Below are 25,342 nucleotides of genomic sequence, written 5' to 3' on the forward strand. Positions count from 1 at the left end.
AAATGCCCTTTCCCCACTTCTTTTTCGAGCATACGCACGCAGGACCGCTCATACGCTTTCGCTCGAAGTCCAGACACACAGAACTTTAGTGAACACCAGCAGTGAATCACTCTTCCCACAAAAACCTCCATTTGAGACAAGAGCTTTCGTTGTAGAGAGGCTGGGTTGGAACATGCCATGAGTATCACTCACTCAGTAATAACATAATTATCTAATAGGATATAATCACCTTCTCTTCCAATAAATAGGGAATTATTTCTGGCATTAAAGACTTTTACAGAACCACTCTTCACCTCCTTAATCCAGCTTCCAAGTTTCTGCATAAGCGCTCACCCTAGATTATGGCACAAGGAATAGTTACATCAGATCTTGTGCATTGGTATGTAAGAGCTATGGGCTACATTGGGTTACAAATAGATTATGTCGTCAAGTGATTGACAGCGTTGACTTGGCCCACTTATTAAGGGGTTCAGATGCTCCATTTAGCTCCAAGGTGCTGCTGGTGGCAGAGCGTGGCAGGGGGGTGGGAGTCGCTTGCAGTTACACCGCTGCCTCCCCCTCATTAGATGAGCTTGAATTTGTTTTGTTTTTTTGCCATAAATGAAAATGCAAAACAGCAACAGAGTTACACTCCAAAAATGTCTCCAGCCCTAAGGCCAGTCGTGTGTGTGTGTGTGTGTGTGTGTGTGTGTGTGTGTGTGTGTAGGTGTGTGTGTGTGTGTGTGTGTATTTTTCTGTGTGTGTGTGTGCTTCTGTCTGTCTCAGCATGTGTCACCTCTAAGTGCTACACTCCTCTGGAAGATGTGGACAGCAGGGGGATACTGTGTGTTTCTGCGCTTGTGTGTGTGTGTATGTGTGTGTGTGTGTGTGTGTGTGTGTGTGTGTGTGTGTGTGGTTGTGTGTGTTTTGCATGTGTGCATATTAAGTTGGCTATGCTGCAGGGAGGTATTCAAGCATCCCTGTTGAGCAGAGATGACAGGAAATATTATTTTTGGACTTTGAGTTTTTAAATTCAGTTAATTTCATCAAATCCAGCCTGAGGGAAATGGCTCTTTGAACTTCCCGTCTCTCTCTCTCTCTCTCTCGCTCTCTCTCTCACTCTCTCTTTCTGTTTCTCTCTTACACACACACACACACACATCAAACTGATAAATGTATGCATGGACAGTGTATCCAGTGGATCAGCATTTGTACTTGTAGCCATGCAGGGAGCTAATTATTTTTAATTGGGGACAAGGTCATTACACATGTAATTGGCTCCTTTACAGGGTGGAATTGATTATTTGATTGGTGTCACTTGAAGGTAAATGATTGGCTGGAGGGTTGAGACATACGTTAACAATAAGGTCACTTTGATCCTAATAAATTAAACTCAGTTAGGGAGAACGTAGGATTCGTCTGTCTGTGTATGTGTGTAATTGGATTGTTTTCCAGATTAATGCACCTTGCTGTTGCTGTGATTGATCGCATTACTTTTTGTGCAGACCCTTAACTAAATCTTTGTTGTCACACACTTGTGCACAATTTTCTACTGGCAATCTACTTGTACTGTACTTATTGTGTGTGTTTGTTTATTTGCTTGATTCAAATCTTTTCTATTTTTTGGCAGTTTTACAAATATGTATATGCTGAGAAGTCTTAGCGCCATAATGGACAATTTTCAGGAAACTAAATGACACACATTAATGACTTGCAGTGTCATCTAGGACGCATATTAGTTTTGTGCCTTCATCAACCAGCCAATATTATTTTTTGGTAATTTTGCCTTTGTTAGATACATCAAAGTAGACAGTCAACTGAGCCACCAGGACATTCAAGCCAATATGAATTTAACAAAATACAAGGCGCACTGCATTATGCATAAACCCTTGCACCAGCTCCATGATTTTATAACCATGTAGAGTACAACTGCACTTAAGGATGGAGTGTTGGGACATAGCCGAGACTGAGATGGTCATTATAATGTCTGTCTCTCTTCTCTTATTTACAGAGTCTGGGTTCTGCCGACCGGAAGGAGAGTCACCACAAGAAGTAAGTCCCTTCCATCCATCCATTGATCCCTTCAGCCATCCATCCCTCCATCCCTCTCACCCACTGTCCCTTTATCTCTCCATCCATCCGTCCATGTATTCCTCTCTTTTCCTTTTGTATGGACAACTATTTGACTTGCCTTTCTAACTTTAGCTGCACCACCCTCCGTGTGTGGGGGTTAAAATATCAAGCGCTCACATTGCTTTGCAATCCAGTTGGAGCAAGAAAAGCGCAAAAGAAACCAGCTGGACATGATCACAGATTCAGGTCAATGGCTCTCAGCATTTGTCTGTCCCTCCACCATGGCACATGGTGCGCAGGACATGATGTTGTCACGGTGGCGTCTGTCTGTCTGTCTGTCTGTGTGCAGACACATTCTTGTGAACACAATAACTCAAGAACAATACATGATAGAAACTTCATACTGACAACAGAGTTTCCTCCCTCCGTCCTAGAATGCTTCCTTAATGCTTTAAGATACGGAGTTCATATTTATACCGCTCATGAGTTATGTGAAGACAAGTATATTGACAAATATTTGTTAATTGAAGCATCAATTAGCTTAATTAATGACCTCATTCATGTCTAATATAACATGGTGATTATGACGGCACATTAGGCAGCTCAAGTGCCTCATTTTACATGGAAACTACAAGCTGCTGAAGAATTTGACCTGATTCATCTGTGTTTGAACGCGGAGAATTCCACAATGTTGAGCTTCTGGGAGGTGTGTGCGTGTGTGTGTATGTGTGTGTGTGTGTGCGTGCGTGCCCATGTGCGTGTGTGTTTGAAAGCATGCTAATTCTATCTGAGCGTGGCCCATAATCCATGCTAATCTGCGTGGCAATTATGCATACAGTGATACTTCCCTAGTCAGCCTGATTTTTCAGCGTGCCACTGTGTTGATTGACAAGAATCCACTTTAGTTAACTGCCCATGATTTGTGCCAGTCTCTTTGCACCCCCCACCCACACCCTCCCACCCCTCCCACCCCCATGTAATTTAACACTAATTGTTTCTTGCATGGAACGGAAACAAAAACGCTCACAGATTGACTAATTGTTCTCACCTCTTTGTCCAAAAGTGAAGTGATTGGACATCACTGTTGTGAAAGCATGATGGAAAGCTGGTTCCTCTATGAGAGTAAATTGAGAGGAATTTGTGTTTTTCAGTATGTGTCTGTATATATGTGCGCATACGTGTATGCATGTGTATTTGTCAGTAATTGAAACTACCTCTTCCAAGTGGTATCTCAAAAATAACATCCTCTGTGGGATTTGTGTCTCTCAGTGTGTGAGTGTGTGTTTGCATATACAGTATATATGTTGGCACCAAGCAGCATCTCAACACTATCTTTCTGACATTTCTCCTTAATGTGACACTCAAATGCTGTGCCATGATAACTGAGCAATACAACACTAAGGAGAGCATAGCATAGGTGAGAGGATGAGATCATTGTGTGTCCTCTGCTCTGTCTTGTCCTGTATAATTTAGTGTCTTGTCACTAGGTGGCTACTGTGTCTTGTCTTGTCCTGTGTCCTGTCCTGTGCCACCTGCTGCTGTCCAATTCTGTGCAGTCGTGTCCTATAATTACACAGAACAGGACAGAAAATGATTTGACTTGCTCCGTCTTAACTTATATCAACTGTAAATAAACTGCCAAACAATGTGAGTTAACATAATGGCAACATAACGGGAAAATGTAAGGAACATTAGAAATCAGATCTCCGATGTGGGGTTCCACTAATATACTGTGCTGACTGTGTTACATAACCATGTAGGTGATTATCCAATTTTTCTCATTATCGCAGTCCACAACATTTCAAGATGCCAAATTTGGATTACTTTATGAATAAACAGGACAGCAACATGATCTAGCCCCTACTAGAGAATGGAGACCAGAATAGTGCAGATCTAAATACTTTTTCACAAATGGTTTGTTTTGTTTGAGAAAAACATCTGCTAGTTGTCGTCCTTTGAAAGTTATGCCATTGCTTTGAACTGTAACTTCAGTGAGTGGAACCTTGCTTTGCAGTCTTTCTTTGCTACTTCCAAGCTGTCTCAAACAGCCAGGTACTCATGGAACTACTGGTTGTTTTTTTTTTATCTTTGTCAAAGCAGTCAGGTGTGTTTATGTGTGTCCCCCAGTAAAAGACAGCTTTCGACTTTGTTGCTGTGCATTTGAATTGAGTGTCAGCGCTCCCGTGGTTTCATAGCAACAGGCTTCTCTTGCTTAACCACATGGAGGTCTGCGTGTGTGTGTGTGTGTGTGTGTGCAATCAGTCTCTGGGGCTGAATTCGAAGCAACATCTGAAAGCCTTAGTTTAGTTGTGTATCTGTAACAAGTAAGATGCAGGGATGCAGAGATAGACAGAATTTGACCAGGCTGCACTGCGGATGCCATGTCCTATTCCTCTCCCTACAACTATGAAGTGTTCACTGAAAATGTTTCCCAATAACCTCCATAACATTGCCATTCTAAAGCTCAGCTGCCAAAAGATAAAATAAAAAAAAAAATCAGTACAATGCTTACAGGATCGCCACTGACCTCCATCGTCTGTCTGTGCTTACCTGCATGCCTGTGTGAGTTTTGAGGCTGATCTCTCTACGGCCCATAAGTCACATGGGCTCAATTATATATTCAGTGTGTACTTCCTTGTCATATCCAATGTGTCCCATGCTCACCACAGTGATGTGCCAGGTATGCTGGCACAGCGGGCCGTCTCTGTGCCAGAATGGGAGACATCTGTTGCCAGGAGACAAGCAGCTGTTTTCAAGGCCCAGCAGTCATGTGACATGAGTTGGCCCCAGAACGAGAGCGAATGGAAGGAGTGTTCAATATCCGCTCCAACACATTAGTCAAGTCCAGCGAATGTGCATAAATACACATATACAGTAAATATATACAGTATTCACACATATATGTATGCGCGCACACACATGCAGAAACGCATAGAGACACACACACACACACACACACATTCATCTTCTACATCTTTCCCCATCTGGAAGTCATTATTAACCTGGAGTACCAGTGACCACATACAGGCATTTCATCCATAACAAATGTGTGTGCGTGTGTGTGTGTGTGTGTGTGTGTGTGCGTGTCCTTTAATACCCCATCCGTATTAGCTCATCCTCCACCATATTAACAATTATATCCTCTCATCTCTCTCTTTCTGTCTCTCTCTCTCTCTCTCTCTCTCTCTCTCTGTGTCTTACTCTCTCACTCTTGCTGGGTGCAGACAGTACAGGAAGGAAGGAGGAATGGAGGGATGGGGGGCCGGGGGGGTCCGGAGTACCGGGGGGGCCCGGGGGGGGGGGGCTGGGGGATGCTCCGCTTTTTTTTTTTTTTTCAGGGCGGCGGAGCGAGGGATTTAGGTGCGGATGTCAGGGAAGAGAGACCTTGATTAGACTAATTTATTCACGGGAGCAGGCCATGTAATCGTTCTCAGATGGGGGTGAAGTGTGTGGGTGTGTGTGTGTGTGTGTGTGTGTGTGTGTGTGTGAGACAGAATAACTTTAGGTGAAAGAGAGGGAATATTTGTGCACCAGCAATGCGTCAAGCCTGACTCTTTGTTTTGCTTTGAGAGTAAAACCATATTCTAGAGTGTAGTGCAATCTGTCACTGTCTACCGATAAGATGCCTTCATGGATCCACACTTATATTACAAACAGCCAGAGACAAGAACAATGCCACACTCCTCTAGGATTCATTCATCATTGCTGTGTATCCTCCACAGTGTTGGACCTGTAGGGTCTCCTTAAGGGCCTTTTCTTTAGCTGACCTAAATAGCTTCCAATAGATGAAATACTTGTGATGCATGCTATCCAACTTGCCATGCACTTGAGGAAAAATTGGACACACAACTCAAACCTTCTTAAAAACATATTGTTTGATGTTTGAAGGCGCTTGAATAGCCTTCAAAGTTGTTTTACTGCCACTTTCCCCATATTTGAAGGACCTCTTGGCAACAGCTGCTGGTTGCCGTGGTTACAGGCGACACAGAGCTGAAGCCCTGCAGCAGTTAGTCCTGTGGTCCAGTGTCGGTGACATCACAGGTTGGATGAATTTTTGGTATCCTCAGTGTACACACAGTCCTGACTGGGACTGATCAGAATGTCTAATGTTGGAGACGAGAAGAGAGGGGATGAGAGGCGAGTAGAGAAGAGACGAGGAAAAGAAGAAAAGAGAAGAAACAAGTACAGATTGTCTACAGTCCCATGCCGCATTTGTGGCTCCATAGTTGGTCAACCGCCTTAATCTCTTCTGGCTTTACCTTGTGACAAATGTGTACATTTGCCAGTTAATGTGAGTGCGAGGCTCTCTCACAGTCCTTGAGTGCCCTGCTGACTGTATATACATATACTGTATATACTATATGTATATCCACAGATCTCACTGAGTACTACAGAAGCAAATCTGAAGAGGTAATTTGGCACATTTGTGCACATTTACAATTTTCCCATTTACCTTAACATATATATATATACAGTATATATATATATATATATATATATATATATATTCCCATGAATCACTGTGTTGCACTGTCGCAGCAGTCCATGCAAACTTATTGAAAACCCAGACGTACGTTCTCCCGTTGTGTGATGTCATCAAACCTCATTTGAATTATGGGTTTTATTGAGTAAAGAAACAGTAGTTGAAAATGGTTCCGATCTCTTGTCCTGTAATTTAAACAGCAGACACACAATGAATATACTGACACGCACGCACACACATACACACACACACAGATTACAGGATATTGCCCCCCCCATCTCTGTCTATCCTAATCTTTAGGTGGCTTCTACCCACCCCCACCCACTTTCAGAAATAAGGGGAGAGAAAGAAAGACAGAGACAGACAGAGAGACAGAGAGCGAAGAGAGGGAGACCCTCACATACAGAGAGAGAAGACCCACCCTGTCTCTCTCTCATCGCCCAGTGGGAGAGTCCAAGGTAGATTCTAGGAGAAAGCTAATAAGGGCTGAGGGTTCCCACTGTCTGACCGATGTGAAACACGCTCCCTCATTTTTCCAGGCTTTTTCTTTGAAACTATTTTTTTTTTTATTTTTCCAGGGTTCTGAAATCCCAGTGTAAATACATATTGAGGAGTATTTACAATAGCGGTGATGGTGGTGGGAGAGGGAGCTAACTCAGCGGGCCGGAGGAGACTGCTGCTGGCTGACTATCTGAGTGTGTGACTATTTGTGCAGTTGATCCAGTGTGTATGTGTGTGTGTGCACGGGTGTTCTCTACAGCAAAGCGTGTGTGTGTGTGTTTGTGTGTGTGTGCAGCTGATCCAGTGTGTGTTTCACAACAAGAAGAGTGTATGTGTGTGAATGTTTGCAGCATTTATCCCCCTATCCCTGTTTGTGTGTGTATGCATGTGTGTGTGTATGCGTGTGTGTGTGTGTGTGTGTGTGTGTGTGTGTGTGAGTGTGTGTGCGCGCGCTTATTTGATGTGGCTTGGCTGCAGTGATGTTGGGTTGTTTGAGAACTTCCCAAGAGCACGCTGCCAGGCCAAAGAACTGAGCAGGCAGAGACAGCCATTGTTTTGGTAAGGCACCCCGGCCATAATTTTTTGTGTGTGTATGTGAGTGCGTGTGTGTGTGTGTGTGTGTGTGTGTGTGAGAGAGAGAGAGAGAGAGAGAGAGAGAGAGAGAGAGAGGGGGAGAGAGAGAGATACAGAGAGAGAGAGAGTTTAATTTGGTGTACTTTAACACTGGGATTCTGTGAAGCATGGTCTTTTCCATTCTGGCTCTTCAGATGCACAAACACACACATACACACACACACACACACACATAAAAAAACACAAACACTCCATCTTCATAACCACATTAGCTAAGGGAGTTCTCAGGGAAAATTTCTTTCTAACAAGTTGCACAACAAGTTGAATCCTTTACCAAACATCTCTCTCCCATTTGAAACCACACATCAAAATGGGCTCAGCTTTCCCAAAAACATCTCAACACTAAAGATCCTCATAGTCCGCTGGCTTACAACAGAGCAAATATGATTTCAGGATTAAACTGCTCTTGGGAAAAACAGGCCAACTCAGCATTCTAACCGCGATCACCATTTTAAGGTCACTCCTTGACATTTTGGTCTGTTATTTTTCCTCACCAAGCCACTTGTCACATCTTGTGGAAAAAAGGTCTCCACAGCGGTGTACTTCGCTTAACCGAGGAACTACTTGTTAACATTGATAGAATTCCTCAATAGGAATCAGCATGGTGGTCGGTTTGAAGGCTCTGCAATCTACGACTTAACCTTTGAAGGTTTGGGTGGGGGGGGAAGCAATATGGCCGACGTTCAAGTGGTCCATGTGTCGAAGTGTTAGGTGGTCGAAACTGCTGCTGCAACTGGAGGGGAAGAGAAAAGAGAGGTGGGACATAACCTTGTATAGGGTGATAAGAGATAGGTCTGGAATTGGTTGTGTGTGTGTGTGTGTGTGTGTGTGTGAGAGAGAGTGTGTTCCAGGCCTATCTCTTATCACCCTATGCAAGGTGTTCTCCCACCTCACTGTTTTTCTCCTGCTCTCCTTCTCTCTTTCCTAATACGTTTGTATTACTTTACATGGAAGGACCTTCACTGACCACATGCATTCCCCAAACCTTATCCATAACCTTAACTCTCCCCACTTCATTACCTTAACCCTTACCCTAACCTAAACCTAATCCTAATAACCTTAATAGCCTCTTAAAAAACTGACCTCACTTTGGAGGACTTTTCTCCACTTTATATATTTGTGAGGACATTTGGTCCTCATAAGTATAGAAATGCCAGAACACACACACACGCTCTCTCTCTCTCTCTTTCTCTCTTCGAGGTTCCCTTCTCCTTTCCAGCATAAATAATCCCCACAGTCTGCTGGCTCGACCCTGATTGGAATCTCGACGCCGTGCTCAATTGTGGGTTGACGGGGAAAAGCGGGGTGCCCTGTGTGTGTGTGTGTGTGTGTGTGTATGTGTCTATGTATGAAGCTGCGTTAAGGCCATAAACAGCATACCAGAGGGGCGTCCACCTCCGTCAGGCCCAACCCTGAAAAACCTCAGCTCAATACTAAGGCAGGCATACAGACCCACAGGCATGGACCCACATAACCTGTACAGACACACGCACTTAGATGATAACACACTTACTGTAATTGCAAGGACATGCAAATACTCAAACTGGCATGCATACACACTCATGTTCACTCCCTCTCCTTCCATTCATCCATCCAGCCAACCAGTGAGCCATTAACCCACACAGGCAGACAGGAGTGCTGGGATACTGAGCGGACAGAGACAGGGGGGAGGACTCAGGCTCCACAAGGTTTTAGGAGCTTTTCTGTATCCTAGAGGAGGCCAGCTGGAGTCTTATGTGGACTTCTATCTGGAGATTCTGTGGAGAATTATTAGTGGTTAAGATGTGATGTGATGTGATGTGATGTGATGTGATGTGATGTGATGTGATGTGATGTGATGTGATGTGACGCGACACGATGTGAAGTGGTACAATACAATATGATATAGAATTTGATGATATCCTACAGCACAAATCAATATTCTGATATGATAACATTCCATATATTGTATGAAATGATAGGGTAAAATATGATATTACAGATGATAATTATATATGGCATCATATGTCACTGCTATTAGATACAATGCACAAATGACGTGACGTGACGTGACATGACGTGACGTGACGTGACGTGACGTGACGTGACGTGACGTGACGTGACGTGACGTGACGTGACGTGACGTGACGTGACGTCCTGGGATTTCAAGTGATAAGTGTCGTTTTTTTTCTGCTGGTGAGATCGGTGACTCATAGCGCTCACAGGTTCGATCAGATAAGTCCAGCTCCTCAGTCAGTATGATATAGCACAACCTTGTTATTTCTTTCCTTGACTGTAGTCCACTTATAAAGCACTGGGTCAGGGCCTCTGCTCATTTAGGAAAGGTTATAGAGGAAGTAATTGGCAGGACATAGTGATGTGTGTGTATGTGTATATATCTTTGTATCTGTGTATATGTGTGTGTACATTTGCATATCTGTGTGACTGCGTGCACTATATGCATTGTGTACTCTACTGTATGTCCGATTGTGTGTTTACACTTCTCCCCAATGTGATAGCTATTAAATTGCCACAGATCAGTTTCTTCCAAGAGAAGAGAGTGGGGAGAGAAAACTGTCTGTGGTTCTGCTTGCTTCCCCCCTCTTTTGTTAGCGGTACTGTAGTCAAGCTACAGTCTCCAGTTTAGTTTAATAGTTTGCTGGCCTCAGCGCGCTTGTCAGCTCAATTCAAGACTAATTTGACTGCAGATCCATCATCTATCTATCTCACTCGGTTGAGTCAGCCTTATGTTGCACATCAAACGCGGGGGGGGGACACAGAGGGAATGGTGTCAAACACAACACCGCAGGGAGCCAGCCAGAGTGAAAAAAGACATTCAATCTCTGTCTTTTTTGTCCCTCTGCCGAATTCTATATGCGCCAACTCCATGGAAAACGGGAGTGAGGGAGCAAAGTAATGAAAGGGAGCCATTTGAGAAGAGAGATGAAACGATGAATGTGACTCAGAGATGTGCAAACGGAGGGATGGAGGGAAGGGAGCAGAGATGGAAATATCTCTATTTACCGTAGCGGGCGGACGGGCAGCATATGAGAAAATGTGCGTAGGGTGAAAATAGAGTCCCTTCCTTTGGCACTTGACTGGTGTGACACACGATTAGATCATCAGGGCTTGAAGTTGAGGCAGTAATTGTTAAGATTTATTAGTCAAGGCAATGAGCCGGCTGTCAAAGCCTGCTCTCTCCATTGGTCGCGAGTGGGTGCTAGAAAATCCAAGCCAACATTTTTGTTCATTAAGGATATTTTTGAGCTGATTTTAGTGATGCATTGTCTGATTTTGATGCATTATTACACACTAATTTGAAATAACAAAGTGTCATCTCTTACCAGTCCATTTCTTTTATTTCTTAAAGGACAGGTGTAATCCATAGAGAAGTCTTTTTTTACAAGCTTCTGAAAGACAACCTGAGAAAAACCTGAAGTCAAATTATCGTGAGTTAGATGCAACTGCAGTGTGCATCAGGTATCATGTGCAGAAGACTACAATGGCCGTTACTCCTCATTCACTGACCCCCTACACCACCATCAATTACACTTCAAACAATTCAAATAATGTAATCCAATCACCAATGAGGGCAAAGCTTGTTAGCTTGAAGAAATATCAATATGTTTTATTGGTGAGACCGCAGTCCAAGTGAAATAAAAGAGGCTTCCACCGCGTAAGGAGACGTACACACAGACATGGGTTTGGACGGAGATGGTGAGTGGAAAACAAGGCTTTCTTTGAGCAAATTTTAATTAGCAATGTTCATAGCTTGGCTGCGCTCTTTTATGATTGGACCACTGAAAGCCTTTTTGTTTGCCTAATGAAACACTTTGAGGGGTACGTTTCTGGATCGAACTGTGTGTGTATGTGTGTGTGTGTGTGTGTGTGTGTGTGTGTGTGTGGGTATATGGGTGCACATGCATGTGTTTCCATCCATGTGTGTGTTTATGAGCACACACACCATTTGCATATGCATGCATTAGTTATATGCGTGTGTCCACATACTTATGTGAGTTTTCGGTATATTGGAGCTCCTTTGGCAGGCATAAGGAGACATAGCAGGAGACAGAGATCAAACAAATCCCAGTGGTTTGTTTTCCCCCGCTCCCAAAATTGTTTTCTTAGGTAGGCAGCCATTGCCCATAACTGCTGATACAGGGTCACATACTTGTCTATCCTGCTGATGGTTTACTGCAGATGAGTCTGTTATTTAGTAATCTGAACCAAGATCTGTGGTTAAGGGCAACCCAACCTCAGACAGACCACATAGATTGTGTAATGCTTAGTGTTCTGTTGGTTTCAATGGCATCTCTTCATAAACACATCTCACACAGAAACTTCTGGAATATGATCAGAGAAGTTATGCAGAGCACTCGTGTCGTATTTTATGTCCTCTCTACCTCCCATTCTTCAAATATCTAAATATAATATACCATCCAGGCAGGGATGCCCCAAAAATAATAATCTTGAACAACAATAGCTTTGAAAAAATGAAAGTCTTTAAATTAGGAGTATTTTTGTAATGTAGGACTCAAATCACAGTAATATTAAATAGTATAATAAATTATAATAATAGGTTATAATAAATATTGTTTGCAGAGTGTCTTTTATACAAATTGCTTCAACAAAGTGCTTTGCAGTCAAAGTAAATCAAATCATAAACATGCTAAACATAACAACATAGTGGTAATTAAAACAAGAAACATAATAGTATCATAAGACACATTGCAGACAAACAGTGAGGGATCATTTTGGTAGAATTTTCTCAGATCTGATGCTTAATTATAGCACATGCCCTTCATTCACAGTTTTTTGGGGGGATTGTTAATATTCATTTACCATTTACTAATCAATAATCGAATGACATTGATGAATGTCATGTATACTATAAATAGGCTTCTACCTCTTAACATACAGTTAAATGTTGTCTTTGAGCTGCAGTGGTTTTGCCAGAATTCCACACAGTCTTAACTCTGGTCTCAAATAGCAGTGGGTGACTAAGGTTATGTGCGGGGTCAAAGTGCACATTCGATAGCTTTGTGTACCAAGAACAAGAACAATCAGTTCTTTAGCAGAGCTTGTTCTGCACATGAATACCTCTGAACACTTAATTGCTGCCATGGCAACAGAACAGAGAGGGAAAGTGACATTAGGTGAGTTGTTTGCAAGAAAGCGATCCGTTGCAGTGTGAAGGTGTGTGTGTACGGCGTGAAGTGTGTATGTGAGCGCAGGTCAACGTTTTCTCCGTATCACCACGCAAGCCATTCAGTGCTGACAAAAGCGCTCTTGTGCTGCGGGATCGGGGAAAGTTACTAATGCTGGTAAGTTGGTAATCTAAGTCACACTGGAGTGAGGCAGTTGGATATATCAGGAGCATTCTGTTATTCTGTCAGATATTCGGTTTTGTAGACACTGGCGCTGGAGCGAGGGGGGCCGCGGGACTTTTGGAAGGTGAGAGAGAGAGACAGAATGAGAGAGAGAGAGAGAGAGATGGGGGGTTGTGGAGTACAGTTAAAAGACATGGGCAACATCTTACTAAAACCACTGACAGTTACTGATAGATTAATCTTCCCTAGATCTGACAATTGCTTTAAAACCACTTTTACCCTGAGCGCCCTCATGCAGGATCATCACATGTTTCACGGCCAAGCTTTGTTCAAACCCACAGAACTTTATTTTCAATTCTAGTCGAGATCCTAAGGTTTCCAAAGATACCAAATATGTCATGCTTAATTACAGGGTCATGTGTATAAAATGGTGCACAAACATCTAGATTTTTTTTTCCATTTGTTGTAATGGTGCAGCCATAAAAAAGTGACATCTTGGGTTGGAATATTTCACTCAGTAGAAGCGTGCTGTAGCTTCAATGAAGCGTTGGAACAGGCAGATACAGAATATGGATGTGACATTGTCATACAGTTTTGAAAAAAAAAATCTAACTTTGAGGCTACTTAAGAGGAAATTTAAGTGATTAACAGTCACCAGTTCCTTCAGTGGAAAGTCTTTCTGCAGTGTATTCCATGCAGTAGGGGCAGAGATCAAAAGCTTCAGCGGTGATGTGTGCAGGACACTATGGCTTCAAGGTCACATCATTTTCGCATTTCAGGATCTCACTTTTCTTGGTGCATCAATCCACCAGCCTCAATTCCACGAGGAAACACAATCAAATGACTGTGTTTGTTTAACTTAGGAAACACCAGTAATATGAGGGAGAAAACATCAGTCTGATGAGAGGATAACTAATCGACTGGGCTATCCCGGTGCACATGGGCCTCCAAGGGGATTGCATCATCACAGTGAGCCCGCTGTGATGATGTTATCGGGGACAGCTGCATGGGGCGGAGCCAGGGCCGAGGCTCTCAGGGAGCCAAAAGCCAGCCAGTTGCCAGCAGATCCCCTCCGCTGAGACCCACCTGCTTCACACGTTCAGTTTTCCTCTAAACCCTACAAAGGGATTCCCTGATTCCTCATCTATGTCCATCGGGCCTACGTCTTTGAAGTCGTGATCCTATGTGTTTTGAAGGCATTGAAGTCATTATCCTATTGTGTGTTGTGTCATGTGTTTGATCCAAATGTGCGATTGAAGTTTTACAGGGAGCCGTTGCTATAACTATCGGTCTGAGGCTTAACATTATAGCTCCACATAAACCAAGCCAATTATGAACAACCAATGATGACCCAAAACCTTATCTTAATTGCTTTTGTAGCCTATTTATGAATGAGTATCTCTCGGACCACTCTAAAGACTACAGTTGATGTTAAGGGAAGTCAACAGTGATGGCTGGCGGTAGCTGGCGAGCGCTCGGCAGTGGCACTAATTAAATTAAAAGCCCTTGAAGAGGGACAAGCCCGGCCTAGCTTAATCTACCATCAATTAGAGGTTGCTCTGCCATCTGACCAAAATCCCACACCCCACTTGTGTGATTCATACAGGAAAATATGCCTCTTTGTCCTCGAGGTCAACCAGCTCTTTGGAGAAGCTGGCGGAGGGTCAGGAAACAGTAGTTGAGGGTGTAGGAGTGGGAAAGAAGGGGAGCGGGGTGGGGTGGGGGTTATTCTACTAGATAAGCCATAGCATGAGGTCATGGGCAATGAGAATTCATGCGTTCTCAGCTCAGCTTATGGCAACCTCTTTATAGTGAAACAGCTGGTTCTAGGACTCTGCTGTAGAAAATGTGAGAAAATTTGAAGGGTTTCATTCCAAAATGCTATATACCTTTCAGAAAAAAAATGACTCCCAAAAATTCAGCAAATATTTCAAAAATACAGATAATTCTATCCTCAGAAATATTTAATGCGAACAAAGGTCATATGGTGTAAGTTTAATAGTAACTAAATAATGTGCTTTCTTTAAAAATGTGTTTCCTTTCATGCCAGAAATCATTTTGTAGAAGTAGGCACAGTATATATAATATTGAAATAGACTCTTCTCTTCATTTCTCTTCATTTCTCTTCATTTCTTCAGTTGGTGTTCATACAGTATGGTGTTGATTTATGGTGCCTGTCAAGGATGTGGATTTAGCTCAGCCTATTTTGAGAGAGAGATTAGATGAAGTTGGACAATGAGGCAATCTTATTGTGGGACACTTAGTTTTTTGTCAGAAAAAAAGTTTTAAAAAAAATGAGCAGAACATGTTCCAAGCAAGGTAACAGAATGCTCAGCCGCAAGAGGTTGGCATAGTATTGCAACTTTGAAAAGGGTTTCACTTTCGTTTCCAGGATCACAGCAGTCTTTTTTCGCCCCAGTGCGAACGTTTACAAGTTAAGTCCATGATGTAATAAAGGCCTTGATCCAATTTCATCTTCTGGAGTAATCATTCTCTCAGATCTGATCAGTTTTTCATGGAAGTATTACAGTTGACAGGACGCTCTCAGACACTCCTGCTCTCTCTCTGAGGTAAAGCAGTCTCTTGGACAAAAACTTATGAATTACTCATTCAATGTTCTGTCAGACCTCTGCATCATGACACCATGAAAAAAATGAGAATGTGACATTATGCCAGTTTGGCAGCTGAATTAGGTGCAGTTGGATGCATCACCACACTGTCACTCATCCATGTCACTGTTCAGTAATCAAGGGAACTCCATGAACTATTGTGAATGATTACATCAATGCTGTTTTATCAAAGCCTTATGTGAACTTTGATAGCTGCAGCATCTCACATAAACTAATGATAATGGTGGCAGGGACGAGCTTTGTGTCTGAGTGGCAGGGTGCACCCCAGTGGGGCGCTATCCTCAATCCACCCACCCTGCAGTTTGTCTCCAACAGAGCTCACCATGGAGACTAAAACGCTTTTTGGCTCGAGTTGAGAGGAGATCTATGTATGTGTGCGAGTATGTATGAGTCATCATTAGGGATGTTTGATCATTTCATAATGAAATGGAAACAGCATGTGTGTGAGATTAGGTGAAGAAGGAATGCCGCACAATGCCCGGGCATCGTTTTTGTATAATCTTCTATCATTTTGAAATAGTCATCATGACAAAATTAGTTGAACACTCCCATCATTTGGCCTTTTAAAGGATGAGTTTTTTCACCTTAGTCTTCTCACATCCTTTGTTGCTTCAATGGATAATAACTTGATGGTGAATCAAGTACAGTTACGGCTCAGAGATAACTTTATTTGCTTCGAAGGGCTCTCACTTACCTTGAAGTTATCCACTGATTTCTATTCAGTTTAGCTATATTTATATAAACCTTTGTTAAAAGGGTCTTTTTAATATTTACATCACATATTATAGTGCTCAGCTTAGGCAATGTCCCTCTGTGAGCTCGGCTCTTTGATAGAAAATACTATTACATTTTGATTGGTCCCCACTGTTACCACAGCAATATTGCAATGCTGAATCTCATCAAATGTGTCTGGGCTGAAATGGAAGAAATATTACATTTCCTGTTTTTAATTTTGAACGAAAGGTTGAGCTGGGACATTGGCAGCCCAGTAGAGGAGATTAAAATGTGTGTGACTTCACATTTTTTCTGTGTAGAGATTTGGAGAAAATTAGGCAGGAAGTATGCGGCTTTCCCTGAAAGCTAATGTGACCTCTGGGAACTGCAGCATTGTTACACTGTTTATCAACTTCATGGGTCGCATTTGCACTGAGTTTTGTGATGCCTGTGAAACTGACTTTAGCATTAGGCTTGAAGTTGTAGGAGTTGGAGTTTTTTGTATGACAGTTCTGGTATTGAAATCAATATCCCTTTTTGTTAGAACAGTTTGACTTCTTCTGTAAGAGCTCATGGACCACCAATGTTGGCCCCTCTGGGGGACTCATACATACCACCACTTACTTTTGTCAAAAATCTTACAGACAAAAAATCTGATGTTTTTCAAGCAGCATGTTTTCTTATTAGCAATTATCAGTACTGAGAACTGGGGAAACTGGAATGTCAGTGGTGATAGTACACTGCCAGGTCAGCCAATGCTGGATTTTAACTGCTGTTGAAGTGTGTATGATGAAAGTTGAAAGTACTTGAAAGTAGAATGTTGCTTGTTCAGCTACTGCAGAGAAATCTCCCTTGAGATATCAGTGTAAACCGCAGTGTAAACCTCATGGAGTGTTTTTCTGATTCATTCTTTTTTGCTCTTTCTCGCAGGTCAGAGTCGGGCATCTCCAAATTCACCCATCGCCTCTCCCTGAAAGAGCGTCCGGCCAAAGCAGAGAAGCCTGCCTCGGACAGACCTCCATCCTACAGGAGACGATCTCTTAGCCTGGACTGGTAAGACCAAAGAGCGAACTGATGGCGTCAGAAGGCCGGTACAAATCTCTTTATACTGAATCCCATTTTTTCATGAGCTCTATAAACTCTAAGGTTGTGATCAGTTACATGGCCTTCGCTACTTCCTCTCATAAATGTGGCCATGAAAAATGGCAGACAAAGGCAGGAAGCTGTTTCAACACTGAGATACTCTTCTTCCACACACTTTCCAAGTATCGCATTCTCAGACTGTGAGGGTTACGTGATTAAACAATACAGGACTCCATAAACTGGTGTCAGAAGCAGGATTCAGAATGGAAAGATCCATCCTGTAGCACTTATGATAGCTGAAGTTCAAAAAGTAACACTTAACAAGAGAGAGCAAAGCTATGTGGGAGCCTTCCTGTAATGTGTTTGTCTGTGAAGGCAGTGCTGAGGTCGGTGGGGATTTGGGGCTGGTGGATGGGGGGAGAGGGTGGGGGGGGGGGGGGGGTGGTGCCGGGGTCCTGCTCTGTCTCTGCGTCTGGGTTTCGTTGGAGAGCGCCAAGCAGCTCCAGTGGCGCCGGCTCATCTTGCTCTTGTAAAGCTCCAGTCCTCAGGCAGCCGATGAAAGGAGTTTGAAAGCCTTCCATCACGAGGCTGCCTTCCCGTCCCCACCCATGGGAATCCTTCCCACTCTCCTCTCTCCTCACCCGGCCTCTCTGCCTCCACTCGTTTATCTACCCATCCATCCTGCTGTCCGTCCATCTGGCTTCCCCCCTGAGCTTCCTGCTATGCACTCTTGGCTCTTCCCCTATACTTCTTCTCTCACCATTGGGAAAATAGCCTGGGGCTAAAGCGGATCTTACACTTCCTTTGCACTTCATTTTGTCAAGTAAAAAATATCCAAACAGTCACGGGTCTAAACAGTTTCCAGGTTTGTAATTGCTGAGCGGGGATTACGGTACCTATGCAGTAGAGTTACTCTGCGGTTTGCGGAGTTACAGGTGTAGGGTTCTCTGAGGTCCTATTGAGCCGCGCTACGGCCTAGTGTGAGGTCTTACAAGGTCTTTCGCGGGCCTTATGAGGCCTACTGTGTGGTCTCGGACCGACGCTGCGATGTGTGGTCCACCAGCAGAGGTGCGGTGTTAAGTGTGCGAGCGGGCGGCGTGCAGTGTGAGGTCCTTTTCTTTAACAGCTCCGTGTTTTTCTCCCATGTTGCTGGAGAAGGGACCTGGCCTTTAAAGTTCAGGCCCCGATTGATGTGGTCTGGTTTTAATGAAACACAGTGGGTAGATTGGACATGCTCATTTACGAGAGGGATGGGGGGGGGGGGGGTCGACTACAGCTGGATTCTGACTTTCTCCGGGCGAGCCACTGTTACAGGAGAGCGACTGGCCTTTTGTGACATAATAAACAGGGGACCCCGGGAGGAGAGACTCAAGGTTGAGGGCTGAGTCATGCTACTGGGAGGTGAAACAGGGTCAGTGCGGCTCCTGACGAGACCAGCACAGCCCCTCTGGAATGCACAGTCATCACCCCAGTCAGAAGGAAAACACGTGTGCTAGTAGCATCTATTGAAAACATCCCGCCAGCCACTTGCATATTTGGAATTGTTTTACATTTATAGCACTTCCTGGAGTCTCTGTAAGCAATCTGTTGTTACTGTTCTGGTCACTTTTTTTTTTTTTTTCAGCAGTTTTCAGAAATAATTGTTATCACAGAGCTATATTTTTCTTAGTACTTTTCAAATCCACTGAAGATTTTTGACCACTTTTTGTTAGATAATAGATAAGGCTTCTCGCTTTGTTGTTTTGTGTAGCGGTTGTACAAGTGGGTATTCTGCTTTTCATCTATCTGCATCAAAAAAAAATGCAAGATCCAGAGTGAGAATTATTTCTGCTAACACTGTAAAACAGTCTCAAACTCGTCTCACAAGTTTAACCATAGGAGTAATGCGAGACAACCATTATATAAAATAGCAAGCTGGGAGCCTACCAGCAGCCCACCGCAGTAAAGCAGCCTCAGGTGGCTCAGCGCTTTACCATCTATTTAGTGGACCATTGCCGTTTATGTCGATTCGAGTCAGGTACCCAAACAAACTGCGACTATTAAGGGAATTCTGAGCCAAGGCAGCCCATATACAAGGTTGAAATAGGAGCTGTTTTGTAGCTTTATCAAAGTCTCTGAGAGCTGGCTGGGCCTTGGGAAAACGCGATAATAAAAGATAATGGCAGTGTTATTGTTATTGGTAATCATAGTAAATGGGCTCTAGGGGTACGGGTGGGGAAAGGAGTGGAAGGAGGGTGGCAAGGGAGGTTTGAGGCAGTGTTAGAGCACAGCAGAGTAAGGGGGTATTGGCTGCCTCTCAAGATTGCTGACTATCTGCAACATATTGAAGCATTTTGTCGGGAAACCATCAGTGATGATCATTTTTGAGAGCTACAGCGGCGATGTCCTTGGGTGAATTCAAAATGGTGGTTTCTGAATACAAGGATTCTGAATAAAAATGTAAGTTTACTTCTGGATCTCTGAAGCCATTCCTGAACCTAGCCCCATTCGATTGTAAGGGAATACCTTGCACATTGAGAACATCAGCGTAATATATACACTTCTACGCTTGACCTAACATAGGTCTGTTTCCCAATGAAGTATATATTTGCTGCCTGGCTTCCCTTGCATGATGTGGAGACAGGAGACATCCAGCAGAGTCTTAGCGTCAATGCCGGGGCTATAAAGGGATACTGGTTCTGCTCCAGCGTAGGCCCAGTTAATAAGACTTTATTTCCATATCCTCTCATGGGGACAGAGAGAGGCAGTTCCAGCCCTTTGCCAAAACCCCTGAGTACAATGGAGAGGCAGCCATGAATGTCGGCCAAGCCGTTTTTATTTCCCATAACAGTTCCCCCGCAGTATGCCCGGAGAGGAAACTCTATACGTAAGTGCTTAAACATCGACATGTAACATTGCGTTCTGCGCTCGAACCGAATTCACCTCACAAATGAAACTTGAAATTTGAAAGTGTGGTGTTGGCACCGGACCAATATGTGTTTGCATGTGTCGTGTGTGTGTGTGTGTGTGTGTGTGTGTGGTTGTGCGGCATGCATCGGAGGGTTTATAGCCCCACCGTCCCAGCAGGCCCCTTTGCTCTGCCCGGTGCCACTCTGTCTTCAGGGATGACTCGGAGCTGACAGCCCTCTCAGGATGACGTCTTAACTTGGATGTCAGGAGAGAAACCAACCTCCCCTTCCCGTACTCTATATATTTACACACACACACACACACACACACACACATACACACACACATATGCAGACACTCATGCCTGCACACAGTCTGCCTTTCGATATTCACACTCACACATGTACATGAGCAAACACACATTGCAATAGTTAGCGTTGTGTTGAGCTGGGTGTGTATGGGGGGGTATGGGCTATGGGGGTTACCAAGCGCTAATCCCTATGAATTTTGCACAAAGGGAATAAAAAGGGAGATAGAGAGCGGCTCAGGTTTTTAAAAAAAATCCCAAAAGTCTCAGTGGAAAAAGCAGGGCAATGCTCAAGGGGCCCGGGTGTAAAGCGGTTTTGGACGGAGCGCCACTCGCCTCATTTGGTTCTAATTTGTTTTAATATTCCCCGCTCTTTCTTTTTCTTTCTCCCCTTCTCCTTCTCTCCTTTCTTCTGTGGCTGAGAGCTGTCAGTTCAAACGAGAAGGACAAATGAGGAGGTTATGGAAGCCTGTAATGTTTCTCTTTAGATATTCTGATCTGAAGATATTGTTAGAGATCGCTGCGAAACAGGATGGATCCTTGCTTGTGCTAAATGAATGAATAATGTATATTCTACGGCTGTGCTAAAAGTGCCAATTTCCTTAATGCATGCTGAAGACTAAACAGCACACACACAATGCCGTGAATTAATGACTTACACAAGACTCCATGTCAAGTCTAAGACTGCTGTGAAATCTCCGTAAAATAAACCCAGTGTTGTATTTTCACAGTTTCACAGTGGTTAGAAAAAATGCATAACATTATTTCTCTATATGTAATTGGCTGGCAATTTTTTGTATGAATTTACTTCTAAAGCCCTTTGCCTTTCCATCAAGGCAAAGGGCGGCTACTTTAAAGAATCTAAAATATAAGATAGTTTTGATTTGTTTAACACTTTTTTTTTGGTCGCTGCATAATTCCATTTGTGTTATTTCATAGTTTTGTCTTTTGTCTTTACTATTATTCTAAAATGTGGAAAATAGTAAAAAAGTGCTTTACATGGGCAATGACGTTAACTTGAGAGCAAGTATGATTTTCAGTGCCGATTGTTAATGCCATCAGAAGAAAAAAAAAACTTTCTAAAGACATTTGTGCTGCGTTTAATGACACTACTGCACCAAAATATAATCTTTTGAATTTAATTGAGAAACCTTTGAGGACATAGGACACCTTTTCCTCAGAGCAAAACTGTTTATTTGTGCTGTTTCAGGTGTCCTATTTAGGTTTGTGCTCCAACTGCTTTTTGGCCCGCAGTATTAATTTGTTGAGGCTGAGTTGTTGGCGAGATGAGAGACTATAGATTCCAGTCCACAGGAGGGAGCAGAATTTCTGCTTACCTCTCTGCTTTTGGACAGGCTAAGGGCTATTCTTTCACACACACACACACACACACACACACACACACACACACACTCACACACACTCACCCACAAATGCATGCACTCACGCACACACACACAGACACAGACATGCGTGCTCACATGCATACACAGAAATTGACATGCACAGACTCAGCCACACATGCACCCACAATAAATGCATTCAGACACGTGCACACACAAACACACACATGCACACACACACACACACACACACACACACACTGTGTCCTAGACTGTGGATGCTGTGGCTGCAGTAGGGGAGATTTATGAGGCTGGCTCCCTCTTGTCCTGTGTGTCTCCGACTCTATACTCTGGTTTCCACTCCAAACCTCAACTCAGCACACAGACACAGAGAGAGACAGGGGGTGGGGAGGGGGGCTGAAGGAGGGAGGGAGGTAGACTGAAAGAGAGAAAGGAGGGAGGGGGGTGGGGGTGGGGGGGTGGGGGGGTGCAGGAGGAGAGAGGGAGGGATATGAAGGGAAAAAAAGGGAATGTCAGAGAGGACTGAAATAGGTGAGAGGAGGAGGAGGGGGAGGAAAGAGGAGATGGGGGAGTAGAGGAGGAGAGAGTGAGAGAGTGAGATTGAAAGGCAGATGAAAAGACAGATTGAAAAGATGATGGAGAGAGACAGCGAGAGAGAGTGACGAAGAGCTCTGAAAAGTGGACTGTGGAGAGCTGGAAGGAGAGAGGCAGAGAGGAGGGGGATAAGTTACAAAATAAAGAGTGAGTGAGAAAGAGAGCCAGTTGAAGTGATCCGTGTGTGTGTGTGTGTGTGTGTGTGTGTGTGTGTGAGAGAGAGAGAGAGAGAGAGAGAGAGAGAGAGGGCCAGTGGGTCAGAGGGTTAGCGTGGCTCCATGCTGCCTATTAGCTGATAAGAGCCAACCAAAGGTGGAGGAACTATGTGAATTCTAGTAACACTGCCCTCCCCCCCTCTTCTGTGCATGTATGTGTGTGTGTGTGTGTGAGTGTGTGTGTGTGTGTGTGTGTGTGTGTGTGTGTGAGGGTGTACATTTGGGGTCAGAGGCGGAAAGAAAATCAGCTGGGGACCCAAGAGGCTTGTGGTTTGAAACTAGTCTGGGAAAATGGTTTACAGATTGGGATAACTAACGAAGCTCAGGTAGTGCGCTCCTCCACACCCACGTCAACGTGCTGCACAAAGGAACAGAAGCACTGTGAGAGCCAGCAAAGGGTTTTACTTGCTGTACCACCAGTTACAGTTGGTGTGTGTGTGTGTGTGTGTGTGTGTGTGTGTGTGCATAATGTAATTGTGTAGTGGGCGTGCATGTGGGCTCACAGAAACAAGCTGGTTTTGTTTGCGTGTTTGCCATCCAATATAGCATAGCAACATGCACTGCATACGTATACGCAAACACACATACATGTTGGGTAGAAACCTTGCATGTGTGCAAATGTCATCTTTTCGGGAACAAAGGAAAACAGCCTTGTGTTCAGCTTGACCACCATGCATTTTTCAGTGTATCCAGTGGGTTTTGAAAGGGTTTCATAGACGAAGAGAAGGGCAGTATAACTTTCTCAACCCACAGAGGAGCATGTAAACCTTCAGTTTCAGTTAAAATATGGAAATCACCAAAATTGGAGTTACAAGGTTTTCACCTGACAGCGACAATATGTATACACAATATACTGTATGTACAATATATATATATATGAGTATGTATTAAACTGCAGCCACACACCACCACACTTTCCACTCTATGTGCTTCCATCCATCCATCCATCCATACGGGAGTGTGTGTATGTGTGTGCACATGGGCATGCATGTTAGACTTTAAATTGGGGAGCGCTACCGCAGACAGGAGAGTACCATCCTCCCTCTCTCTCTCTCTCTCGCTGTCTCTCTCTCTCTACCTCCCTCCATCCCTCTCCCAGATAAACAGCCGTGGGACTTTAAACATGGCGCCCGGCCGGCGTGTGACTGAGAGAATGGGCCAACTGGTGGCTTCAGTGGCCAGGGGTCGCCTCCCCCCTCTCCTCCCTCCGGCTGGGTGGGTGGCATATGGCGGACCAGGCAGGGACCCCTTTGGTGTGACACACACACACACACATACGGAGAGAGAGAGAGACACACACACACACACTTAAAGAGGGAGACACACATAGATACACACGCACTGAGAGACACACACAGAAGGCCTGGAGCCACCCAGGCTGGGCCCACGATCGCCGTGGGAGACATGGTGTCACCAAGCCCCTGAGAGAAGGGGGGTTGTGTGTGTGTGTGTGTGTGTGTGTGTGATCCCACCTTGGAACCCCCCCCCCCCCTCCTGAGAACGTCGGCCACCGCCCGCCACCACATCCCCATGGTGACTCCGCTGTTGTCTCTGCTCATCAAAATTAGAGAGATTTACCTCTGTGTGCACACACACTCTCACACACACACACACACACACACACACAGAGCCAACAGGTGGCAGGCCTTGCTCGGCACAGCAGGCCCACTTCAAAGGTTAAACATACAGCGGACCGCCCACTCTTTCTCTGCCGTTCTCCCAAGGGAGAGAGAGGGAGAGACAGAGAGCGAGAGAAAGCCAGAAGAGCAGGATGAGATAAAAAGATAGAAAGAAAGAAACAGACAGTGAGAGAGAGAGAGAGAGACAGAGTGAAAGAAAAAAGAGAGAGCGTGAATGCCTGTGTGAGTGCACACATGGGTGCATGGTATGTCCTTGTTTAGGTGCATGTCTGCATAATATACACTGTGTGTCCACTTCATTAGCTCCAACTCCCCGTTTACGCAAACAACTCGCTCCTCCAGACAGTGAGTCACATATAAATAAAGCATAAGTAACAAGCATGCGGACAGGGTCGATAGGTTCAGTCGCTGTTCGGCTAAACGTTAGAATGGTAAGACACGGGATGTAAGAGACAGAAGGGAAGGTGCAGAAGACACATCAAACCTTAAAGGGAATGGGCTACAGCAGCAGAAGACCATGCTAAGAACAAGAAGAAGAAGATCACCAAAACTTGTCGATTGAAGAGTGGAAAAATGCTGCCTAGATGGATGAATTTGGCCTAAACAGCGTGAATCCATCCTGCCTGGTCAACAGTACAGGCTGCTGCTGGTGGTGTAACAGTGTGGGGAATGTCTTCTTGCCACACATATGATCGCTTAGTACCAACTGAGCATCATTTGCATACCACAGTGTACCTAAACACTGTTGCTGATCAAGTGCATCCCTTCATGGCCGCTGTCTGCCATTTTTCAGATGGATACTTCCAGTAGGATAATGTGCCAGATATCTACCCAATAGAGACCTTTGGGATGAGGTTGAGTGGGATATTTGTAGCGTAAATTAACACACACACACACACACACACACACACACACACACACACACACA

At 44.2% G+C, this 25,342-nt stretch overlaps 1 protein-coding gene across 1 annotated transcript in view; it reads left to right on the plus strand.

The window, feature by feature from the left end:
* The window catches only part of ankfn1b (ankyrin repeat and fibronectin type III domain containing 1b), a 122,287-nt gene that overhangs the window by 68,983 nt on the left and 27,962 nt on the right, over positions 1-25,342 (plus strand). Inside the window, exons 4-5 of the mRNA XM_071907312.2 lie at positions 1,991-2,031; positions 17,253-17,375. Of these exons, the coding sequence (XP_071763413.2) occupies positions 1,991-2,031; positions 17,253-17,375 (164 nt within the window). The remainder of the gene's footprint in view (positions 1-1,990; positions 2,032-17,252; positions 17,376-25,342) is intronic.

Source organism: Centroberyx gerrardi, chromosome 20 (genome assembly GCF_048128805.1).
Source record: "Centroberyx gerrardi isolate f3 chromosome 20, fCenGer3.hap1.cur.20231027, whole genome shotgun sequence".
Lineage (NCBI taxonomy): Eukaryota > Metazoa > Chordata > Actinopteri > Beryciformes > Berycidae > Centroberyx > Centroberyx gerrardi.